At 62.1% G+C, this 21,812-nt stretch overlaps 2 protein-coding genes across 2 annotated transcripts in view; one reads left to right on the top strand and one right to left on the bottom strand.

The window, feature by feature from the left end:
- Positions 1–21,812, bottom strand: part of LOC100600175 (coronin-7) — a 61,523-nt gene that overhangs the window by 16,236 nt on the left and 23,475 nt on the right. The window contains exons 8-9 of the mRNA XM_030799120.1: positions 18,100–18,186; positions 17,543–17,625 (exon numbers count right to left, since the gene is read on the bottom strand). Coding sequence (XP_030654980.1) covers positions 17,543–17,625; positions 18,100–18,186 — 170 coding nt within the window. The remainder of the gene's footprint in view (positions 1–17,542; positions 17,626–18,099; positions 18,187–21,812) is intronic.
- Positions 1,355–13,093, top strand: VASN (vasorin). Its single transcript, XM_030799121.1, has 2 exons — positions 1,355–1,543; positions 10,432–13,093. Exon 2 carries the CDS (start codon positions 10,441–10,443, stop codon positions 12,460–12,462), a length of 2,022 nt encoding a protein of 673 aa, XP_030654981.1. The 5' UTR covers positions 1,355–1,543; positions 10,432–10,440; the 3' UTR covers positions 12,463–13,093.

The following is a 21,812-nucleotide window of genomic DNA, read 5'->3' as shown; positions in this document are numbered from 1 at the left end:
TTTTAATATGAAACCACCTGATTTTTCAATGTTAGCAGTGCCTTCAAAGTTGTAAAAACTCCCATAAAGCCTGCACTAAATGCACCCAAAGGCCAGCCCCAACCCAGGAACAGAGGTCCGCCAGCCATGCCCTAATCCATGTAGACTGAGAAACGTACGGGGTGTGGAGCCCCATCAGCCCTGGAAAGGGGCCCTGTGGGGAGAGGGCCCTGTGGACGGGAGGTCCAGAAGGTGACTGTCCCAGCCAGACCCTGCTTAGCCCTTGATGGCTAGACACAGAGGCTATCCTGCCTTCTGGAGATAACTGAGTCCTCCAGAGAGTAGGAAACCCTCCAGCTGGTGTGGCCCAGCCTCCCAGGGATAAGCCTTCAGGCCCCCCAAAGACTAGAGCTAGCCCAGCCAAGGGGCTTGGCTACAGGCCGGGCAGGAGGGGGTGTGGGTGTCCCAAGGCTCTCCGGAAGTCAGGAGCTGAGCTGGGCCCCCAAAGGCTCTGAGGCATGACTGACCACAAACGCGGAGGGGGAGGAGGGCAGAGTGTTTTCCTGGAATCCTCCAAGGCAGGGGATTTTTCTGGACTAGTCCAGCCCCTGGCACCCGCCCCATCAAGGGCCACTGTCAGCTGCAGCCCAGGCCCCACCCACCGACGGTGACCACCCCTATGCCTCCACATCTCAGGCTTGAAGCTGCCAGTAATTGTGGGGCCATGAGCAGACCACCACTGCCCTCCCTGACACAGCCTCTTCATCTCATAATATGGTGGGGAAGGGAGTCCAGGGCTGCTCACAACTCTGAAGGCTGTCGTGGCTAAGAGGACCCTGAGCTCAGATTTGGCATTGGAGTTTGTACTTAGGAGGCTCTTGAAAGGGCTTTGTGTGGGCTGCCAGAAGTTTTTTGAAATTGGGATTAGCTACCAACAATAACACATTGAGAGATTTCACCTAAAAATCTGGATTTCCAGTTTCTCTTAAAAAATCCAAAGCTCTAGCTGGCCCAGGCTGGTCATGAGGACTCAGCCCTTACCAGCCCCACTCCCGCCATCCCACCTCTACAGGGCCACAGAGGCCCTGGGGTGGACTTCTGGCATTTGTCACCTGCCTGGTGCCTCATAGACATCTGGGCTGTGACGCTTAGGATTCCTAAATAGTCTCTCGGTTTTTACACAAAAAGCAGAAACCTGCCCAGTGTCATCCGGCAAACCCACGACGGGCAAGGTCTCCCCGCCCAGGTCGGGAGGCCGCAGGGTGAGGGCCAGGGCAATCCGGCCCACGAGCCCCTCGGTGGGGAAGGGGCGTGTCTCCACGCGGCTCCGCCCCGGCCAATGGGGAGAGGCCCCGCCCCCTGCCGCGGCGGGCCCGCCCCCCGGGGCTCTTAAGGCGCGACCTGCCTCCAGCGAGCCGACTCCGGAGCCCGAGCCCGGGGCGGGTGAACGCGGACTCGAACGCGGTTGCCTCGGGACCCAGGACCCCCCTCGGGCCCGACCGGCCCGGAAAGACTGAGGCCGCGGCCTGCCTCGCCCGGCTCCCTGCGCCGCCGCCGCCTCCCGGTGAGTTTCTGCGGGGCTGGGGGGCTGCGGGCGAGGAAGGGGGCGCCACGGCCAGGCTGTGCACACGCGCGGTTCACGCGCGAGGACCGCCGCCGCGCGCACACACGCACTCTCGGGCGGGACCGCGGCCCCAGTCCCGCACGGTCACCTGGGCCGCCGGGCGGGCAGGCCCTGTGCGCTCCCTCCCCCGCCGTCCTGGGGCGCCGACAGCCCCGCGGCCGGCCAGGGTGCGCGCCTGAGTGTGCCGTGAGCCCGCGAGGCTGCAAGTAGACAAAATAAACACCCCGTCCCATGCTTTCTCCTCCCACGGCTGGGCCTCCGGCACGACCAGTTTTATGAATCAAACCCCTTTGAGGGGGATAGCCAAGCCGCAGGCTTGGGTTACTTTTCCCTCCTGGGGTCCGGCAGTAGGTGCTGCTGTGCAGAAGGGCTGCCTGGGGTCCTCCGGACCCTTGTCACTCAAAGCACAGCTGGGGGCTACAGATATGCACCCCTAGGGAGGGGCGGGGAGTGGCTGGTGGGCGTCCGATGCCCATCCTGGAGGGTGGGGGATGGACCTGTACTGGCCAGGGCCCTTAGAGCTCCGGGTGATCAGGGTGCCGGGTCTCTGCTTCTGCCAGGGAAGGGGCTTTGCTTGGGCTGCAAACCCAGTGGCCTGGAGCCAGCCTAGTCCTTTGTGTCCCTGGGCTGGCAGTGCTGGGGCCTGAGGACTGCTGAGGTCCCCTGTGGTCACTGGCAGGCCAGCCGATTGGTGCCAACCATTCTGCCTCTCCCTCATTCGTTAACGATTGCCACACCAGGGTCACTGACCGCCTCTCCTGCTGTGTGGCCCAGGGGTGGAGTGTGCAGGGTGGAAGAGGTCCTGGGGGTCTAGGTCCCCATGCCTGCCTTCTGCACCAAGGACAGGTGAGGCTCTGGAGAGAGGCAGCAGGACCTAGAGCCCCCTTCCCCGGGCTGAGAGCCTCCAGGGCTGGGGACTGGATAAAATCTCCAAGGTCCCTTCACACTAGACGGTACTTTGGGTTGGGTGTTGAGGGCATAGAGGGATGGCCGGGCTGGGACCTTTCAAGCAGGGTCCATTAGGGCCAGTCCAGTGGGCAGCAAAGTCCAGGATGGGCCCAGCTATTGACAAAAACCCAAAAGAGCTGGGGCAGGCGGGTGGGGGATGGGGAGCAGTCCCCTGAGTTTACTCTCTTCTCCCAGGGGAGTTGGCCTGGAGCTTCTGTAAACAGAGTGTCAGAGGCAGGAAGAGGCTCTGGTGATGAGCAGCCCAGCTGGATCCCCTCCAGACCATTATCTAGCCTCCCCTGGGCCTGGGGAGGGAGGATGCGCACACGCATGCCAGCCTGGGGGCCGGGCACTGCCTGTCCCCATCCCGCCCCCTGTCTCCTGCATGTTGGAACAGCTAGCCTGACACCTGTGGGTCTGGAGGGTCAGATCGGGATGGGGCTGGGGGCTGGGGTCCCAGGGCATCTGTCCAGATGGCACCTCTCTCTCCATATTCTGGGAATGGGAGAACGGGATTCAGCATAAGGAGCCTCTCAGACACTGCCCAGACCTGTGCTTACCCGAGGAAGGCCCCTCTGGCAGGCAGCCCAAGGGCCAGGGAGATGGCAAGGGAGATGCCCCGGGTAAGAGATGGGTCCATGGCTCCTAGCTCCCAGTACTGTCACCCCCACCGAAAGCCCCAGGGGAGCTGGGACAAGTCCCAGGTAAAGAGAATTAAGTCCTTGCCTGGGCTTATAAGTGGATCCCAACACTACACTGGGCAGCCTCTGGGAACAACAAAGCAGGGCCCTGCTGAGCCCAGGAGGGAGCTCCCACCTCAGCAGGCCACACAGCCAGTCCTGCCAGTGAGCAGAGGTGTGTAGAGCGGAGGCTGCCCACAGAGCCATCCCTGACCACTGGCCAGCCCTGAGCTCACGGGAGGGCAGCAAGGCCACCTAACTCTGTTAGTGACCTCTCCTGGACCCCCATCAGCTGCCCTTAGAGTCCCCTCCCTGGGCTGGGGAGCCCAAGGCTCTGTGCTGCCAAGAAAACCAGCTCCCCTCACTGCTGTGGAATTTGCGTGAGTTCTTGGAGAAGGGGGAGGGTGCACGTGTGTGTGTGTGTGTGTGTGTGTGTGTGTCTGCAGGAGCACTGCCCAGTGGGCGTGTGTCTGGCGTGGGCGTGTCTGTGTGCGCGTGACTGGAGCAGGGCTGTGTATTTGGGGGTGGGTGGGGGTGTTTGGGGGAGCCTGCTTGCACCAGGAGGGGCAGGGCCTCAGCCTCCTTCCTTTTATCGGTTTCCACATTCCAGAGTCAGCCGGATCGCTTTCCCTCCGCGCTGGGCCACCGGCCTCCCCCGCTTTTCCTCATTCCAGCCTCCCTGGGTGTGAGGAGGCTGGAGGAGGCTCCCTCGGGCCACCTCGGTTTTGGGGGGGGTGGGGGCAGGCGAGGGGCCAGTTATTCTCCAGGGTTGGGGACGGCCCCCACCAGACTCCTTGTGGGGAATGCAATAAGGCTCTGACATTCCTCAGGGGCTGCCTGAGAGATTTAATTAAGGAGGGAGGAGGGAGCCAGCCTGCACCGGGAAGGGGCTGGGGCGGCCGCTGGGGCCCCTGCTGGCCCTGGGCCCCGAGCCTGGCTGGGCATTGAGAGCAGTGCGGGGGCAGGGTTGTGGTTCAGTGGCCAGGTCCTGTTCTGCCTCCCTGAATCCATCCTGCCTGCCCATTGATCAGCTCACAGACCCCAGGGGCGCCATTTCTGCCACGAGTTGGCCAAGAACCCTGGGTGATTATGGGGGGTTCGGCATGGGGAGCTTGAGAAGGGCAAGACCCCTTCCAGGGCCACTTCCTTCTCAGACCCCCAGGCGCAGGAAGCTTAAGGCTAGCAGCCTTCCTTGGTGACTAAGGTGTTCTTCTGGCAAGTTCAGGGTTAATTGCAGGTTAGGGCCTTACTAGATGGGTGCTTGCCCCTGGGTGGGGACAGGGCAGTGAGGAGGCCCCGTGTGAGGGCCCAGCCCTGGTGGCATCACACCTGCCGCGTGCCGAAAGTGGCATCTGGACTGGTCCATTTCTAGTTGGGCTGCAGCCACTGCACAGCTCCCAGGGCCACAGGTGTCCTCCCTGACAGGTTGCACCTCTTGTGACTGAGATGGCACGTCCCACTGCCCCAGGGGCTCACTTGAGCTGGGGCCTGGCCTTAGTCACTGGTCTCCCTGCCCTGGGCTAACAGGTCTGGCAGCTGCCAAGTCACTCACGGTGCTACTGAAGGCACCCACCTGGGGCCGGGCCAGCCTCCTGGGTGGAGGGAGGAGGGAAGGCCCTGTGCCTGCCCCTCTCCCAGCCCTGCCAGGTGGTCCACACCTGCTGCAGGATCCAGAGCCTCCTCCCTGCACAGGAAGACAAGCTGACATCCTGACTGTCCCCTCTGCAACCCTCTATCCTGGTGTTCTGAACCCTGGCTGTGCGAAGGACTCGCTCAAGGAGCTTCTCCAAAATACAGCTCTGCCTGGGTCTCACTCCTAGAAATTCTTTTTTTTTTTTTTGAGACGGAGTCGTGCTCTGTCCCCCAGGCTGGAGTGCAGTGGCGCAATCTTGGCTCACTGCAAGCTCTGCCTCCCAGGTTCACACCATTCTCCTGTCTCAGCCTCCCAAGTAGCTGGGACTACAGGCGCCTGCCACCACACCCGGCTAATTTTTTTGTATTTTTAGTAGAGATGGGGTTTCACCATGTTAGCCAGGATGGTCTCCATCTCCTGACCTCGTGATCCTCCCGCCTTGGCCTCCCAAAGTGCTGGGATTACAGGCAAGAGCCACTGCGCCCGGCAGAATTTCTTGTTTAATTGGCCTGGGGGTGAGGCCCCAGCATGGAGGTTTTTTTTGAAAGCTTCCTGGGTGATTCTGATGTGTAGCCCAGGGGGCAAAGCCCTGGCATCACAGGTGGGAGATGGAAGCCCAGAGAGGGGAGCGTGCTTGAGTGAGGTCACAAAGCGTGTGAGTGCCTGACTGAGCTCCTGGCTGTGGCATTATCTGTGGAATGAAGAGCGCCAGCTTGGGGTGATGGATGGAGTAAGAAAGAGGCTGACACCCATGGGGACCCCCGCTCAATCACCAGCCAGGGGTCCCTGCGCCTATAGGGAGGGCCTACCTGCTGCAGTCCCTGAGGAACTCGAGGCCCAGCCCTCTCTGCCCCTTCTGTGAGGGCCCACGACCCCTGACCTGTCTGCCCTGCCCTTGGAACTGCTGTGTCCCAAGGAAGGGGAGACAGGGCGGACCCAGCCAGGCCCTGAGCCTCCTCGGACACGTCAGCGAAACTGGAGCCAGCCGTCCTGGCCGCCGGCACAGTCCCGCCTGCCTGGAGGGGTTGGCAGACTCCCGGGGCTGGGCTGCTGCCAGGCCTGGCCGGCCACACAGAGCCTTGGCGGGCCAGCATGAGGAGCAGGGGCCCGGAGTCTCAGGGTCAGATCTGCAGCGCCTGTCGTGCACCCACTCTGAAGCATCTAGCACAGGAGGGGCGTACTGGCTTCAGACTGTCTATCTGTCTGTCCATCTGTCTGTCCAAGCCTGTCCCCTACTCAGCAGGCACACCGCCTGCCCCAGGATCAGTGAGATGTGCTCGCCAGGGGCTGATGTGGTCACCAGATGCCTGGGTCCCACCCCAGCCATGCTATCCCCTCGCCCGTCCCCGCCTGACCCTGGGCGTGTGTGGTATACCCCAGGGGGTGGGTGGCCGTCCCCCTGGGAGTTGAGATGACGAGTGCCTTGTCCTCCTTACTCATAGGGCCCCTCCCTGAAGTCCTGTGCTGAAGGGGCTGCCAAAGGACAGCTCACCCACCACATGCCCCCTTCGAGAACCAGAGATACGCCACCCCCGCTCCCCAGCCCCCAGGGTGAAGGGCAGCCTTGGTGTGGGGATGTCCGATCTGTGAAAAGCTGGCCTGAAGCCCTCTCCCTTAGTAGTACCCATGCCCGGGGGGCAGGCAGGGTTCTGCGTTTATGAGTAACGCCCTCTGCGGTGAATGTTTACTGACCACTTAGCACGTGCCCCGAGCACAAACCAAGTCACCCCAGACACAGGCGCCACGAGCAGCCCCCACTGCACGATGGGGGCTGAGGTGGGGGCCGTGGCCGGGCTGTGGACCCTGTTGCCCTATGCCAGCTACTGTGCCAGGGAGGGAGCAAGGCCGGCAGCAGCACTCAGCAAGGCTGAGGAACTTGGGTGGAGGAGGGAGACCCCAGACGCTTGCTGTCATCTTCCCACCCCGCAACATCCCTGAATCCCAGGGCTGCCTCCGGAACACCTCCTGCACCGGGCAGAGGAAAAGGTCTCACCTCCTTGCCTGACTAGAGGATCAAATATCAAAGCCCAGGTCCTGGGATTACCGGGTGGGAGGGTGGGTGGGCGGCGGCAACCACAGTGTGACCTGTAGACAGCCCCCAGCCCCACGCACACTCCAAGCACACGCCCAGACCCCAGGCGGGCGGGACAGCTCCCACAACTGGTTAAAAGAACTTCCCCATTTGAAAACAAACAGAACAACAGAAAACTACAACTCCAGAGGGTGAGGGGGCAGGGCTGCTTGCACCAACTCCAGAGGTGAGAAACTGAGGCCCACAGTTGACAAAGGAACTCTGGCCTGTGTCCCCTGCCACCGTCCCCTCCACAGTCAGCCTTCCCTCGCTGGGTTTCTTTCGGTCAGCCTTCCCTCGCTAGGTTCCTCTCGGGGCTGGCTGATGGGTTCTCAGTGCCAGGAGCCCCTGGCGGCGCCCTCAGAGCTGCCAGCCTGTAGCTTACAAACTCTGGGGTTTTCCAAAGCCCCAGCGCTGCCTCCTCCCTCCTCCCTTTGCTGTGGGGGTAGAATTGGGGCTCAGGCGAAAGAGCTCACCACACATTTTACGGGGTTGGGAAGCAGGCTGGCTGCCGCCTGCTGGGTGGTCAGCCCAGGACCCCAGCCCACAGTCCTGACCTAGACCGCTGTCCTGCTGACAGGGACGCACATTCCACAGCTCACTACCTGTCAGCCGGAAAGCCACCCTGTGGCCAGATGGACCCACAGCGTCCCCTCCCCCTTCACAACCTTGCTGATTAAAGACCCAACAGATCACGGAGCCCAGAGCTATGGCTGGTCCCCCTCCCCAGTGCAGGGCGAAGAGCACCCCCCAGCACGTGCCCCTAAGAGCTGGCCTGCACACCTGGCCTCACAGGGCTGAGGACTCCACGTGCATCCCCCACTGCAGCCCTGAAGTGTCCTAGATACTCAGATGAAGAAACCGAGGTGTGAGAGCAAAGTCACTGTCTGTACCCTCACAGCTTGGACACCTCTGAGCACAGGGCCGCCTGCCTGGAGTGAGAGCTCTTAACTGTGACCTTAAACGAGGCCCAAGGGGAGCTGAGGCCACAGTGGTGGCCAGGCTGGCCACGTGGAGGATCCCCTCCCACCCTGGAACCTGGCTGCACCCTTCCTGACCCTGGCCTGGCCCTGCTGGGAGGGCTAATTCAGGCAGAGGTGGCCTCACCCCCCACATGGACATGGGGTGGGTGGGGGTCACTCACAGCCCACATCTGGAGGCCAGGCCGCACCCGCCGTCCTCTGAGTCAGTGAGGGTGGAGCGGGTCCCATGGGGGAGGAGAAGGCTGGGGGTGTGGCCCCAGGGCCTTAGGTCATCAGACACGAGCCCCCCTGGGGTGGGCTGGCCAGGCCAGGGACCCGTGCCTGGGGTTTGGGGTGCTAACTTCTTCCAGTGCTCAGTGCCAGGGCCTCCTGGGCTGTTCACTCAGCAGAGCTGAGCTAAGTGGGCCTGGAGACACCTATGGCAAAGGCAGGCTGGGTCTCACCTTAGGGAGGTGAGGGGGCACACGACAGCAAGGGGGACACCACTAGGTCGGGGAGGCTTAGCCTGCTGGCCTCTGAAGGGTGCTTGTTGTCGCTAACTGGCTAGGGGCTCAGGGTCGGTAGCTCCTAGGGGAGACGACTCTGGCAGTGCGATACTACAGGTGGGCAGGGCCTGCGTGGGCCCAACCCCGGGGACAAGGGCTCCTTCCTTCACCTCGAACTACCCGCAGACCCCAGTGGCCACCTCACCAGTGACTTGTCTAATCTGTCTTGGGACCACCTGTTCCTCCTCCTCACATTCCAGGAACCCACGTACCTGGGGGAGAGGCAGCCCCATGGACGGGTTCCCCCAGCCTGGGGCGGAGTGCAGGCTGGGTTTGGGGTCGTGTTCCCTGGATTACCTGCACGGCCTGTGTGGGGGAAGGGGAAGCCCGGGCTCCAGCACAAAGGGCTCTTGTGTGAGCTGCAGGCGCCACTGGGCAGGATGCTTCCTGGGGACGGGCTGGCACCCCGTATGAGGCTCAGGGACTTCTAGGGGTGCCAAAGTGGGGAGGGCTGCTCCTGCGGACGGCCCCAGCGGTCTCCCCAGGAGTCTAGGTGATGGGGGCCAGCCACAGACCTGCCTGACTCGGGCAGTGCCGCTAAGATCTGGGGCCTGGAGTGGCTGGTGGGAGCCCCCGCCCCAGGGCATCTGGAGAGCATGCACACCTGGGCTCTGGCTCGGACTTGCTGGCACTGCAATGGCAGTGAGTCCTTACACCTCCATGAGCCCTGCTTTCTTCTGTCTGCCCTGACGTGGCTGCTGGGGGGCTACCTGAGGTGACGGTAAACGCTTAGTGTTCCTTCGTCCTTCCCACTTCACTGGCACGTGGGAAGGACTTGCACCATCACTGCCAAGGGGATGGCTGCTGCTCATCTTTTTTGGTGCCCAGCTCAGGGCAGACCCCAAGAAACAGTAGATGAAGCTGGGCGCAGTGGCTCACGCCTGTAATCCCAGCACTTTTGGAGGCTGAGGCGGGCAGATCACCTGAGGTCGGGAGTTCGAGACCAGCCTGACCAACATGGTGAAACCCTGTCTCTACTAAAAAAAAAATTACAAAAATTAGCCATGCACAGTGGCTGGCACCTGTAGTCCCAGCTACATGGGAGGCTGAGGCAGGAGAATTGCTTGAACCTGGGAGGCAGAGGTTGCAGTGAGCCGAGATCTCACCACTGCACTCCAGCTTGGGTGACAGAGCAAGACTCCGTCTCAAAAAAAAAAAAAAGTAGATTAATGACTCTGCAGTTTTCCCAGGCCTGGCACTGCCCCGGGGGCTGCCATGTAGCCAGTGTCCCCACCTGAGCCCTGTGGCCCCCCAGCTCCAGCTCTGTCACCAGCCTCAGCTCCCTGCCTCCCTCCCTCACAGGGGACACCTGCCAATGCCTGTGGCCTCTGCCTCTCCTCCAGGAACCTTCCCGCCGGCCACTTCCTGGTGGCCCGCAGCCCCCAGCCCCCAGGCTAAGCAGGTCTGACTGCCCAAGTGGAAAAACATGCATCCCATAGTTTCCATGTGAAGTCTTCCCGCTGCATTCCCTCCTCCAAGGAGGGTGGGACACGGAGCGTGGCAGCAGGAGCCGGCGGCCAAGGCAGCCAGCTTCTCTGCTTACACACCCACCCAGCTGCCTGCCTGCCCCCTCTTCCAGACCCTGTAGGGAGGAGCTGCCGCTCCAAGTCCCACCATTCTCTCCTTCCCTGTCCATCTCCGAGGCAGGGGATGGGGGAACCTACCTAGGCAGAGGCAGGAGGGCCTGGGGTTCAGGAGGAAGCAGTGCATGATCACTGCACATTCAGTGGATGTCACGCCCCATGATGACCTCGGTGTGCAATGGATATAATGACAAGGTCACACAGTGAGGGAGTGACGGGGCTGGGACAGAACCTGGGTCGGGGCACTGGTGACCTGACTTATAACCATTGGGTTCTCTTGCATTTGGGGGCAGGAGCAGTGAATTCCCTCTGGCTCTTCCCGGCGTGGCTGCCTTCTAGGCCCCTGACTCACAGTCTTCTGTCTCTGCCTCCTCTCTGTTCCCAGGGACAGAAGATGTGCTCCAGGGTCCCTCTGCTGCTGCCACTGCTCCTGCTCCTGGCCCTGAGGCCTGGGGTGCAGGGCTGCCCATCCGGCTGTCAGTGCAGCCAGCCACAGACAGTCTTCTGCACTGCCCGCCAGGGGACCACGGTGCCCCGAGATGTGCCACCTGACACGGTGGGGCTGTATGTCTTTGAGAATGGCATCACCACACTCGACGCAGGCAGCTTTGCCAGCCTGCCGGGTCTGCAGCTCCTGGACCTGTCACAGAACCAGATCGCCAGCCTGCCCAGCGGAGTCTTCCAGCCACTCGCCAACCTCAGCAACCTGGACCTGACAGCCAACAGGCTGCATGAAATCACCAATGAGACCTTCCGTGGCCTGCGGCGCCTCGAGCGCCTCTACCTGGGCAAGAACCGCATCCGCCACATCCAGCCTGGTGCCTTCGACACGCTCGACCGCCTCCTGGAGCTCAAGCTGCAGGACAACGAGCTGCGGGCACTGCCCCCGCTGCGCCTGCCCCGCCTGCTGCTGCTGGACCTCAGCCACAACAGCCTCCTGGCCCTGGAGCCCGGCATCCTGGACACTGCCAACGTGGAGGCGCTGCGGCTGGCCGGTCTGGGGCTGCAGCAGCTGGACGAGGGGCTCTTCAGCCGCTTGCGCAACCTCCACGACCTGGATGTGTCTGACAACCAGCTGGAGCGAGTGCCACCTGTGATCCGAGGCCTCCGGGGCCTGACGCGCCTGCGGCTGGCCGGCAACACCCGCATTGCCCAGCTGCGGCCCGAGGACCTGGCCGGCCTGGCTGCCCTGCAGGAGCTGGACGTGAGCAACCTAAGCCTGCAGGCCCTGCCTGGCGACCTCTCGGGCCTCTTCCCCCGCCTGCGGCTGCTGGCAGCTGCCCGCAACCCCTTCAACTGCGTGTGCCCCCTGGGCTGGTTTGGCCCCTGGGTGCGCGAGAGCCATGTCACACTGGCCAGCCCTGAGGAGACGCGCTGCCACTTCCCGCCCAAGAATGCTGGCCGGCTGCTCCTGGAGCTTGACTACGCCGACTTTGGCTGCCCAGCCACCACCACCACAGCCACAGTGCCCACCACGAGGCCCGTGGTGCGGGAGCCCACACCCTTGTCTTCTAGCTTGGCTCCTACCTGGCTTAGCCCCACAGAGCCGGCCACTGAGGCCCCCAGCCCGCCCTCCACTGCCCCACCGACTGTAGGGCCTGTCCCCCAGCCCCAGGACTGCCCACCGTCCACCTGCCTCAATGGGGGCACATGCCGCCTGGGGGCACGGCACCACCTGGCGTGCCTGTGCCCCGAGGGCTTCACGGGCCTGTACTGTGAGAGCCAGATGGGGCAGGGGACACGGCCCAGCCCTACACCAGTCACGCCGAGGCCACCACGGCCCCTGACCCTGGGCATCGAGCCAGTGAGCCCCACCTCCCTGCGCGTGGGGCTGCAGCGCTACCTCCAAGGGAGCTCTGTGCAGCTCAGGAGCCTCCGCCTCACCTACCGCAACCTATCGGGCCCTGATAAACGGCTGGTGACGCTGCGGCTGCCCGCCTCGCTCACTGAGTACACGGTCACCCAGCTGCGGCCCAACGCCACTTACTCTATCTGTGTCATGCCTTTGGGGCCCGGGCGGGTGCCAGAGGGCGAGGAGGCCTGCGGGGAGGCCCATACACCCCCAGCCGTCCACTCTAACCACGCCCCAGTCACCCAGGCCCGAGAGGGCAACCTGCCGCTCCTCATTGCGCCCGCCCTGGCTGCGGTGCTCCTGGCCGCGCTGGCTGCAGTGGGGGCAGCCTACTGTGTGCGGCGGGGGCGGGCCATGGCAGCAGCGGCTCAGGACAAAGGGCAGGTGGGGCCAGGGGCTGGGCCCCTGGAACTGGAGGGAGTGAAGGCCCCCTTGGAGCCAGGCCCAAAGGCAACAGAGGGCGGTGGAGAGGCCCTGCCCAGTGGGTCTGAGTGTGAAGTGCCACTCATGGGCTTCCCAGGGCCTGGCCTCCAGTCACCCCTCCACGCAAAGCCCTACATCTAAGCCAGAGAGAGAGAGGGCAGCCGGGGCCGGGCTCTCAGCCAGTGAGATGGCCAGCCCTCTCCTGCTGCCACACCACGTAAGTTCTCAGTCCCAACCTCAGGGACGTGTGCAGATAGGGCTGTGTGACCACAGCTGGGCCCTGTCCCCTCTGGACCTCGGTCTCCTCATCTGTGAGATGCTGTGGCCCAGCTGACGAGCCCTAACGTCCCCAGAACCGAGTGCCTGTGAGGACGGTGTCCGCCCTGCCCTCTGCAACGTGCAGTCCCTGGGCACGGCGGGCCCTGCCATGTGCTGGTAACATGCCTGGGCGCTGCTGGGCTCTCCCACTCCAGGCAGACCCTGGGGGCCAGTGAAGGAAGCTCCCGGAAAGAGCAGAGGGAGAGTGGGTGGGCGGCTGTGTGACTCTAGCTCTAGCCTTGGCCCCAGGAAGTGAAGGAACAAAAGAAACTGGAAAGGAAGATGCTTTAGGAACATGTTTTGCTTTTTTAAAATATATATATATTTATAAGAGATCCTTTCCCATTTATTCTGGGAAGATGTTTTTCAAACTCAAGAGACAAGGACTTTGGTTTTTGTAAGACAAACGATGATATGAAGGCTTTTTGTAAGAAAAAATAAAAGATGAAGTGTGTTTCTTGGGCTCAGCCCCAGGGTAGAAGGGCTGGGTAGAGGGAGATGAAGAAGGAGTGGCCCTCGCTATGGGGAGCCGGGGCCCTCAGTCAGCAGCCCCCGGGCTTGGGCAGCCCTCCCATGTGTCCTGACCTGGGTGCCATCCACCCTAGGCTTGAATGAGGTGAGGCTGGGCCCAGGTGGGAGCAGGGCTGCCTCTGGCCTCGGACAAGGACGGGTCAGGGAGCCTCACCTTCCCCAGGCCCTGTCTTCTGCCAGCAGGAGCTCTGGCCCATGTGCGGCTGGGAGAGGCTTGTGACAGATGTGGGGCCAGGTGAGGCCCTCGTGGGTTGGTCTGATGGGCAGTTCACTGCCTGCTTTCCTCTAGGGACAGGGCCCTGGGCTCTCTCATTCCAGGATTCATGGATGGTGCCAGGACCAGGTGGCCTCCAGGACCTTCCCTACAGCATCCCGGCAGAGCCAAGCGGTTTGCGTGGCCCCAGCCCCGTGCCACTCCACTGCCCAGCATGGGCACAGCAAGAAATCCTGCTCCCTGCCTCCTGCCCCTGGCTACAGCGAGGGCTTTGGTGGGAGGGGAAGTGTGAATCATCAAAGGCAGGGACCCCATGGATGGGGAGAAAGGGGCCAAGCCCCAGTAAGCGGGACAAGCTGGGGGACAGGAACCAAGGGCCCAGGCTGGCTTGCAGATGGTGCCAGGATTGGTGGCCTTGGGATGCCCCCTCAGCCCCTGCATTAGGGATGTGCCTAGGCTTTCCGGAAACCCTAGAAGTGGGAGCATTTTCCAGGAAGCCTGCATGCTGAGGTGGGGGCAGGGATGCTGAGTGCAGCTGTGGCCTGGACTGGGTGCAGGGAGCTTGGGGACAGTGATGGACACACAGCACCTTTTCCTGTTACTCTCAGTGGGATGGAGGGGAGGGGACCCACTGGGCTGCCGCTGCAGGGGCACCCAGAACATGCTGGAGTGAGCCTCCAGCAGACCCCATGCCACTGTCCCACAGGTCATGGCCCTGGGCCCCAGCACTCAGGCTCACCCCTGGTGGGACAGAGTCAGCCCAGCCAGACCCAGGGAGCAGGCCCCGCCGCGCGGGTGCTGATGTCAGCGCCGAGTCAGGCCCAGCCACGCGAGGCTCTGGATTCAATTAGCGGCTGCTGAGGGCTCTGGCACGAGGAGGGAGGAGGCGGGCCGTGGGTCATGGCGGGCAGTGGGTGGTGGCAGTGGGCCTGGGTGGGGCCCCTTCTTCCTGAGGCAGCGGCGGCAGCCCAGGTGGATTTCCTGTAGGCCTGGGTCCCATTAGGGGAGTGGCTGCGGCCAGGGCTGCCTCCCCCCGCCCGTGGCTGCATCGTCAAAGGGGCCTTTGTGGGCCTGAGGCTGCTGCTGAACACGGCGGCTGCTGAAGAAATGTTTTCACTGCAAAGCAAACCTGGCCGAGTGGGACGGTGGCAAGGGGCAGTGGCGGGGGGGTGGCAGGGCCCAAAGAAAGGAAGCCTTCCCGGGAACACTCTCTGGAGTGTGCCATCAGATCAGGGCTTCGGGGAAGGGGAGAACCCAGCCAGGGGGCGACCAAGCTGAGATGCAGCCTCGACCCGGGACAAGCCCCCCGACTCTAGGCCAGGGACCAGGGGCAGATGTGGGCGTGTGCGAGCCCCCATCAACAGGTGCTGACTGCAGCAGGCCCTGGGCCATGTGGGCGACACATGCTCTTGTTTCATGCCCGGCGACCTCGTCTATTGAAAAGGAGCGGCCACAGGGAGGGAAGACAACGTGCTCACAGTAAGTGGAGACAAGACCCCAGCACCTGCTCCCCAGCCACGGATGGGGCTGCCGGCCACGTGGGAGGGCTTAGGGCCACTGTGAGCTACAGAAGCAATAGACCCTACTTCTATGGGGGTAGGGGGTGATAGAGTTCACCCAGCCCCCTCACAGGCGTTCACACACTCATCCCCGCTCAATTCACACCCAGAAGCGTGGCACCCAAGACAGGTGCATCTCTGCGTCTCCAAGACCAAAGCATGAGCTGTTCCTTCGGTGCAGGCTGCTGGTCCCTCTCGTTATCCCCCCACCTCCACCCTGCGCCAAGCATGGTGCCAGGCACACAAAGTGCTGGGCAGCCCTCGGTGGACGCTGCCTGAGCACAGACAGGACCTTGGTGTTCGAGGCTGGCCTGGCTCCCAGCCCCTGCTCCTCTCACTGTGGCCAGCTTCCCCTCAGATACTCCGCGAATGTCAGGGGAAGGGCATAGGTGGGATCACAGCAGAGTCCCCTGGGTGAGGATGAGAAGGGGACGGGGTATGTGCACGAGCCCTGGCCTCCTCTAGCTCTCATAAGGGCACACACTGTTCTGCCCAAGCCAAGATGGAAAATCTGTAAAACAGAAGAACTCGAGGGTGGTGGCGTGGATGCAGCTGCCAACCTCCCCATTAGCCGTGCCCACAGATGACACTCCAGACTTTCCATGCTCAGCCCAGATTCGCTCAGAGGCCCCGGCACGCCAGGGAGTTAGTGGGGGGCTTCAGCTTCCAGGACGCCTGGGGGTGCAGGGGACCTGCCACCTCTCAGAACAACAGGGTGCTGGCACACATCCTTGGCATCCACCAGCTTCATGGGGGCTGGCAGAGCAGGGGCTAGGGCTCGGGGGCAAAGGGGAGAGGACCCTGGCCTGGCCACCCATCTGGGAGTGATTTGAGAAATTCCAGTCCTCACTGGTCCTTCGAGGCTATTCTTAACTGTGGTAATTACAGGGTCAGCCTTGGCCAGTGGCACCGTGAGGTCTGGGCATCATTAACAGAGGCCACACTGGGGCTGGGCAGGAGATGCTTGCAGGGGATGGGGACCCTGTCACTGGGGGCGGAGCCTGGAAGGCAGGAAGTGGTGGGTGGAAGTGACTGGTGCCAGGTCCCTTCACACCAATGCCTCTGCTGGGGGCCCTGCAGGGAAGGGGCTGTCTGACCTAGGAAGGTCTAGAAGACAAGATGACAGGCAGCTCCGGGCCCGGGATGGGGGACATGGGGCCAGATCCTATACGTGGAGTCTGAAGGCCCGGGAGCTCTGACTCCTCAAGGCGGGGCGAGTCCCACTGACTCCTCCCTGAATCCCCAATGCCCAGAGCAGGCAGGAGGCTGAGGGCAGCCCTGACTCTGCCTCTTACCCTCCATATGGCTTCAGGGAAGGTGCTGAATCTTGCTCACTTTTGCCTCCCTCATCTGTAAAATGGGCCTTGCCAGCTTCTCAGCCCCTCCCTGGGTGTGAGAGGGTAGGAAAGGGCGTCACTGTCACCCTGACCCCTACCTCTCCTCTGGGCGGCTCTCAGCCCGGGGAAGCCCTTGGCAGGAGCTCTCACTGGTACTCAGGTGGGAGCTCTTTTGGGGATTCCCCGGAAGATCCCGCAGCCTTCCTTACCCCCAGACACATACCCTTGCTGCTCCCAGAGCCTGGACAGGTCACTGTTGCCTGTGACTTAGTTTCCTCAGTTATGCAATGGAAGAATGAATAAGCTTGCCAAGGACCACCCCTTTCCTGGCTCTGACGTTCTCGGATCCCCCTGCCTGTGGATTCCAGCAAGGCCCTCGTGAGTCACAGTTGAAGCTTCAGAAGGTGGATGGAGTCCCTGTCTCTCCACCCCGGCCCTGCCTGGCTACGTCTCTGAACACCCCCCCCAGCCTCAGTCTCCCCAGCTGTGTTGTGGGTGGTCTGAACAGATGAGTCACTCATAAATGCTTGCCCTGGGCCTCCTGGTGTCTGGCTCCTGAGCTGCAGGGGCCAACGCCATCTCTGCACACAGCTGACTGTGCCTGGCCAGGACCCCGCCAGGCACTGCCAAAAGCCCTCTCCACACACTTCTGGGGGCAGATGGAAGGATGAGGTGCACCTGGAGCCCCCCCAGGCTGCCTGGGCACCAGCTCCACCTGGGGACACACCTCAGGATAGAACAGGACAGCCACGTGGCTGGTGCGGAGTAGGCCACATAAACCTCAGTGGGCCGCATAAGCCAAGGCCCACCTCCACCTCCACCTCCACCTCCACCTCCAAACTGCCAGGCTGTCCAACAATGCCCACGTCCACCCTCCTATCATAGCCTGGAGCCTCCCTGGGCTTCAGCCCTGCCAGAACATCCACAGAAAAATGAAGCGTATTCTTGCACTTCCGGATCACACCCTCTCCCTGAATGCCAAGGATACCTGGGTCAACCCCCAGCCACGAAACCTCTGGTGACCAAGGGCCCACTCTGCTACCAGGGGCCAGAGGGGCACCTGAGCACCTGCTGCTCATGACGTCTGGAAGCTCCGGGGGTACAGGGCCAGGTGTCTGTTGCAAGGCCTTGCAGCCCAGATCAGGTACCCCAGAACACCCCGGAGATCAGCCCGCCTCACTGACAGGCCGGATCAGGTGCCCTCGCCTGCGGCGCCCTGGGTCATCAGGACCCCCAGCCCATCCACGTGACGCAGCTCCTACCCAAGCGAGGTGTCCAAGGTGAGGGAGGCTAGGGCGCTGGAGAAGAACCGCGTGTCCCACAGCTTCACTTCGTGTTCACGCATCTGCAGGGAGGGCGAGAGAGGGGCTCAGAGTGGCCTGTCCCCAGCCCCGCCTGGGGGCTCCCAGGGAACCCAGCGCCTGAGGGTACAGCCTGACACGGGGCACCTGCCCCAGAGCAGGACTTGGAGTGGGGGTGGGAGTCACCCCTGGGAAAGAAAGTTTGGGTTTTCATGTTCTGCCCCTTTAAGAACTCTTAGGTGACAAAAGATGAGGGGCGGTTCCCTCCGTGGACTCGGGTCCCTGTGGGGCCACTATGGCTCCTGGGGTCAGGCTGAGCTATTACAAATGGAATCTGCCAGTTTTCAGCAGCCATCAGTCCCCTGAGGCTCTGAGACCCGGCCGCATAGCCAGGCCGTATATGGACAGGCCTGGAACTGGCCCTCGGTCCCCCGCCTCCCATTGGCTTCGTCCCTGCCCGAAGGGCTGGACACGTCCCCACCTGGCCATGCCCTGCTCCTCCAGGAGGAACCCCCTACCTGGTTGAATCCAGTAGACACAAGGTGCTCCCAGGTGCCCATCCATGCCAGCCGGCTATCCCTGCTGTTCTCATGGGCCTGCGTGCTCTGCAGGAGGCAAGAGGTGGACCTGAGCCCCCAGGGCCCCTGCTGGTGGGTGGGGCCCCCTGGAATGGGCCTAAGCTAGGGAACTTCTGCTGCCCACCTGCCTGAAGGCCTCACAGAGGGTGGGAAGGGCTGAGTCCTTCTCCACGTCCCCACTGGGACCAAGGGTGGTCTCCGAAGCACCCCAGGGATCAGCCCCGCCTCTGCCCCAGCTGAGGGGAGCTCTGCACCCAGAGGCCAACCTGGCCACTCCTCCCAAGTGTCCCTCCTCCCAAGGAGAGGGCTACCTCGCTCCCCAGCTCCAGGCCCCTTCCCTGCGGCACCAGGGGCTAAAGGCACTGGCACTTTCTTGCCCCTAAGAGCTGTGTGATCCTGGGGACGCCACACTCTCTCAATGCCTCATTTCTCTCGCTTGTGTAAGGGGCTCACAGTGCAGTGCCACCCGCTTCCCAGGGCTGTTGCCATGTGGAAGGGCAGGGCTTGTGGCAAAGCGCCGTGTAAATCGGGGGATTTTGAGGATCACTGCGGCCGCCCCAGGCAAGAGGCAGGGCCTAGGACCCACCTCTGGGCAACATCCAGAGAGCGCCAAGTAGTGCCTCTCCTGGCCCCCCCGAGGTGCTGGAGCTGCCAGCAGGAAGGCTCCCAGCCCCTGGGAGGAGAGGGAAGCTCACATGGTGGGTGGGGCCCTGTCCTCCTGGGCCCTGGCAGTGGGGAGCTGAAGGGGCCAGAGGAAATGCAAACAGCTCCTCCCAGTCACCCTGGCCCCTGGAGCCTGAGACGAAGGACCCTGTTACCAAAAATAGCTCACCCCAAACCACGGCCAGCTTCCCCCAAGCTTCCCACGATCTCCTTGGGAATGAATGAGGGAGGGAAGCAGCCTGCGAGGAGCTGGCCCAGGGCCCCCTCCCCAGCCCGTGGAGGCTGACTCCAGCGTGGGAGACCATCGGAAACGGCTCCAGGTCCCGTCCTTCGAGGGGCTTTTCTCACTGTTCCCTTCCCACCAGGCTGTGGCCAGCACAGGAAGTTGGGGCTGGAGCCTGAGAACCAAGGCCCCACTGCCCTCTCTCCACGTAAGAGGCGATATCAGGTCAGGACAAGGGTCCAGCCATTGGCCAGCCCTGCCCTCAACACCTGGAGAGGGTCACAGTGTCATTCAGGCTCCTGCCCTCTCGTTGGTGTTTGGAGTGCAATTATCTGTGTGTGTGCAGCCCACCAGGTGGTTCTTAGCTTGTCCAAAAGTCATTCATTCAAGAAACACACAAGGCCTCCCAGGGGCCAGAACTGTGCTAGGAGCTGGCGGTGGGGCCGGATGGTTCTCAGATAGAGGACAGGTGCTGGGGGGAAGCAGTGCCCCTCACTCATCTGTTCTCTCGTCATACGGATATTTGAGCCACACACTATTCTAGATGACATGGTGAACAAAATGGGAAAAGTCCCCGTACCCCTGGAATAAACACATCCGGGAGGCAGATGTAGGCCAAAAAGAAATCAGTGTGTCATTCCATGTGACTGTGCATGCCATGGGGGAGCCGCATGGTGTTAGGGGAGGAAGCTCTGGAGGTGGACCCAGGAGAGCCCCAGCTTGGCCACCTCCCATGGTGGGTCAGTCACTGGCTTTGTGCCTCAGTTTCCATGTCTGTAAAAAGCACTGTAACAGAATTTACTTTTTTTTTTTAACCTTTCCTATGGTGCTGAAGGACCTACTTTTGAAGATGGCCACAAGGAGTAAGAGGGAACGCTTGTAGAAGGCCCAGGATTGTGTCTGAAACGTGTCAAGTGTGCATGTCTCACAGGTGATAGCAGGGTACTGTCAGAGTGTAAGTGAGGGAAGACCTAGCGTCATTCCCGCTAGGTTGGGAGGGTTGACAGGCGTGAGCCAGGTATGGAAACTGGCATCTGCAAAGAGTTGGAAACTGGAAGCAGAGAGACCCGCTCAGCCAGCACGTGGAGACGAGGGAGGTGGAGGCTGGGCCAAGCTGCAGGGTCCCCCAGGAGCTACCACTGAGCACTTTTCACCTAGGGGCACAGGCTAAGGCTAGGGGTGGGACACCCTTGGCCTGTATCTCCCCCCTTCCATTTAATTCACATGTGGGAAGCCAAAGGCACAGAGAGAGGAAGCCATGGTGCAAAGTGGCCCGGCCCCAGCTGTCTCCTCCACCTGCACAAGACGGACGTGAGGCTCAGAGTGGTGATGAGGCTTGCACAAAGTCGCAGCTAGGAGGCAGCAGGGAAGGGAGGAGCAGCCGCCCAGGACCGCAGCTGCCCCAGAAATGCTCTGGTTTCCAGCAAACATCCTGGGCCAGCTCTTGCTCCCTGGAGCGTTCAGCTCAGCCTTCGGAGTTCCAGGTAAGAGCTTTGGCTGTGCCCAGCCACTCCCCACTGTGGGTACACCTAGCTCAGTTTGCCCAGAGACCACAGGAAGCCCCCAGGTGAGGGAGGGCGTCAGTGGCCCACCCCTTACCCTATAACTCCTCATCAATGGAGTGATCGCCAGTATCAAAAATGAGAGGTGGGCTGCGTGCAATGGTACCTGCCGTAATCCCAACACTTTGGGAGGCTGAGATGGGAGGACGGCTTGAGCCCAGGAGTTCCAGAACAGCCTGGGCCACAAACTGAAAACTTCTCTCTTAAAAAAACAAACACTAGGCCAGGCACAGTGGCTCACGACTGTAATCCTAGCATTTTGGGAGGCCGAGGCGGGTGGATCACCTGAGGTGAGGAGTTCAAGACCAGCCTGGCCAACATGGTGAAACGCCATCTCTACCAAAAATACAAAAATTAGCCGGGCATGGTGGCAGGCACCTGTAATCCCAGCTACTCGAGAGGCTGAGGCAGGAGAATCGCTTGAACCTGGGAGGCGGAGCTTGCAGTGAGCCGAGACCGTGCCCCTGCACTCCAGCCTGGGTGACAGAGCAAGACTCTATCTCAAACAAAACAAAAATTAAACAAAACAAAAAAACCCCAACTAGCTTGATGTGGTGGTGTGTGCCTGTAGTCCCAGCTACTAGGAAGGCTGAGGCAGGAGGATTGCTTGAGCCCAGGAGGTCAAAGCTGCAGTGAGCCGTGTTGGTGCCGCTGCACTCCCACCTGGGCGACAGAGCGAGACCCGTTTGCCAGCCTCAGCAAGCCTCAGAGAACAGCCCTCTCCCCAGCTCCTCATTCTCCTGGGTAGGGGGCAAGAACAGGGGCTGCAGCTGGGACCCAGGCATCCTGTTACCCTGCAGCCCCAAGAGGGTCCCCCGCCACCTGGCTCTGAGAACAGGAGGGGCTGTGGCAGGGCAGGAGCAGTGTCAGCCCCGCAAGGGGTGCAGGAGGGGAGGTGCATGCCCGCCCCTTCATCACCATGGCAACACTTCCTGTGCAGGGCAGGATGGTTCCAGGAGCAGCCCTGGCTCCTTGCTGGGGTGAGGGGACCTGCTTCAATAGTAAGACTCCCCCACTTACCCCTTTCCCTCCTCTGAGGTTCACCACCCCCCACTGGCCTGTCTGATGCACTGGGATTCCTAGAGGGCTCAATGCGGGGCCTCCTCCCGCCCAGACAACGGTTCTGAGGCCTCGACACTCATTTGGGGCTGCCACTTTCCCGGAACAGCCTGGGCTCCAGGGCCTCACCCAGCCCCAGCTGGGCC

The sequence above is a fragment of the Nomascus leucogenys genome, chromosome 18, assembly GCF_006542625.1.
Source record: "Nomascus leucogenys isolate Asia chromosome 18, Asia_NLE_v1, whole genome shotgun sequence".
NCBI lineage: Eukaryota > Metazoa > Chordata > Mammalia > Primates > Hylobatidae > Nomascus > Nomascus leucogenys.
Note: the sequence above shows the minus strand (reverse complement) of the source record. Positions and strands in the feature narration are given on the sequence as shown.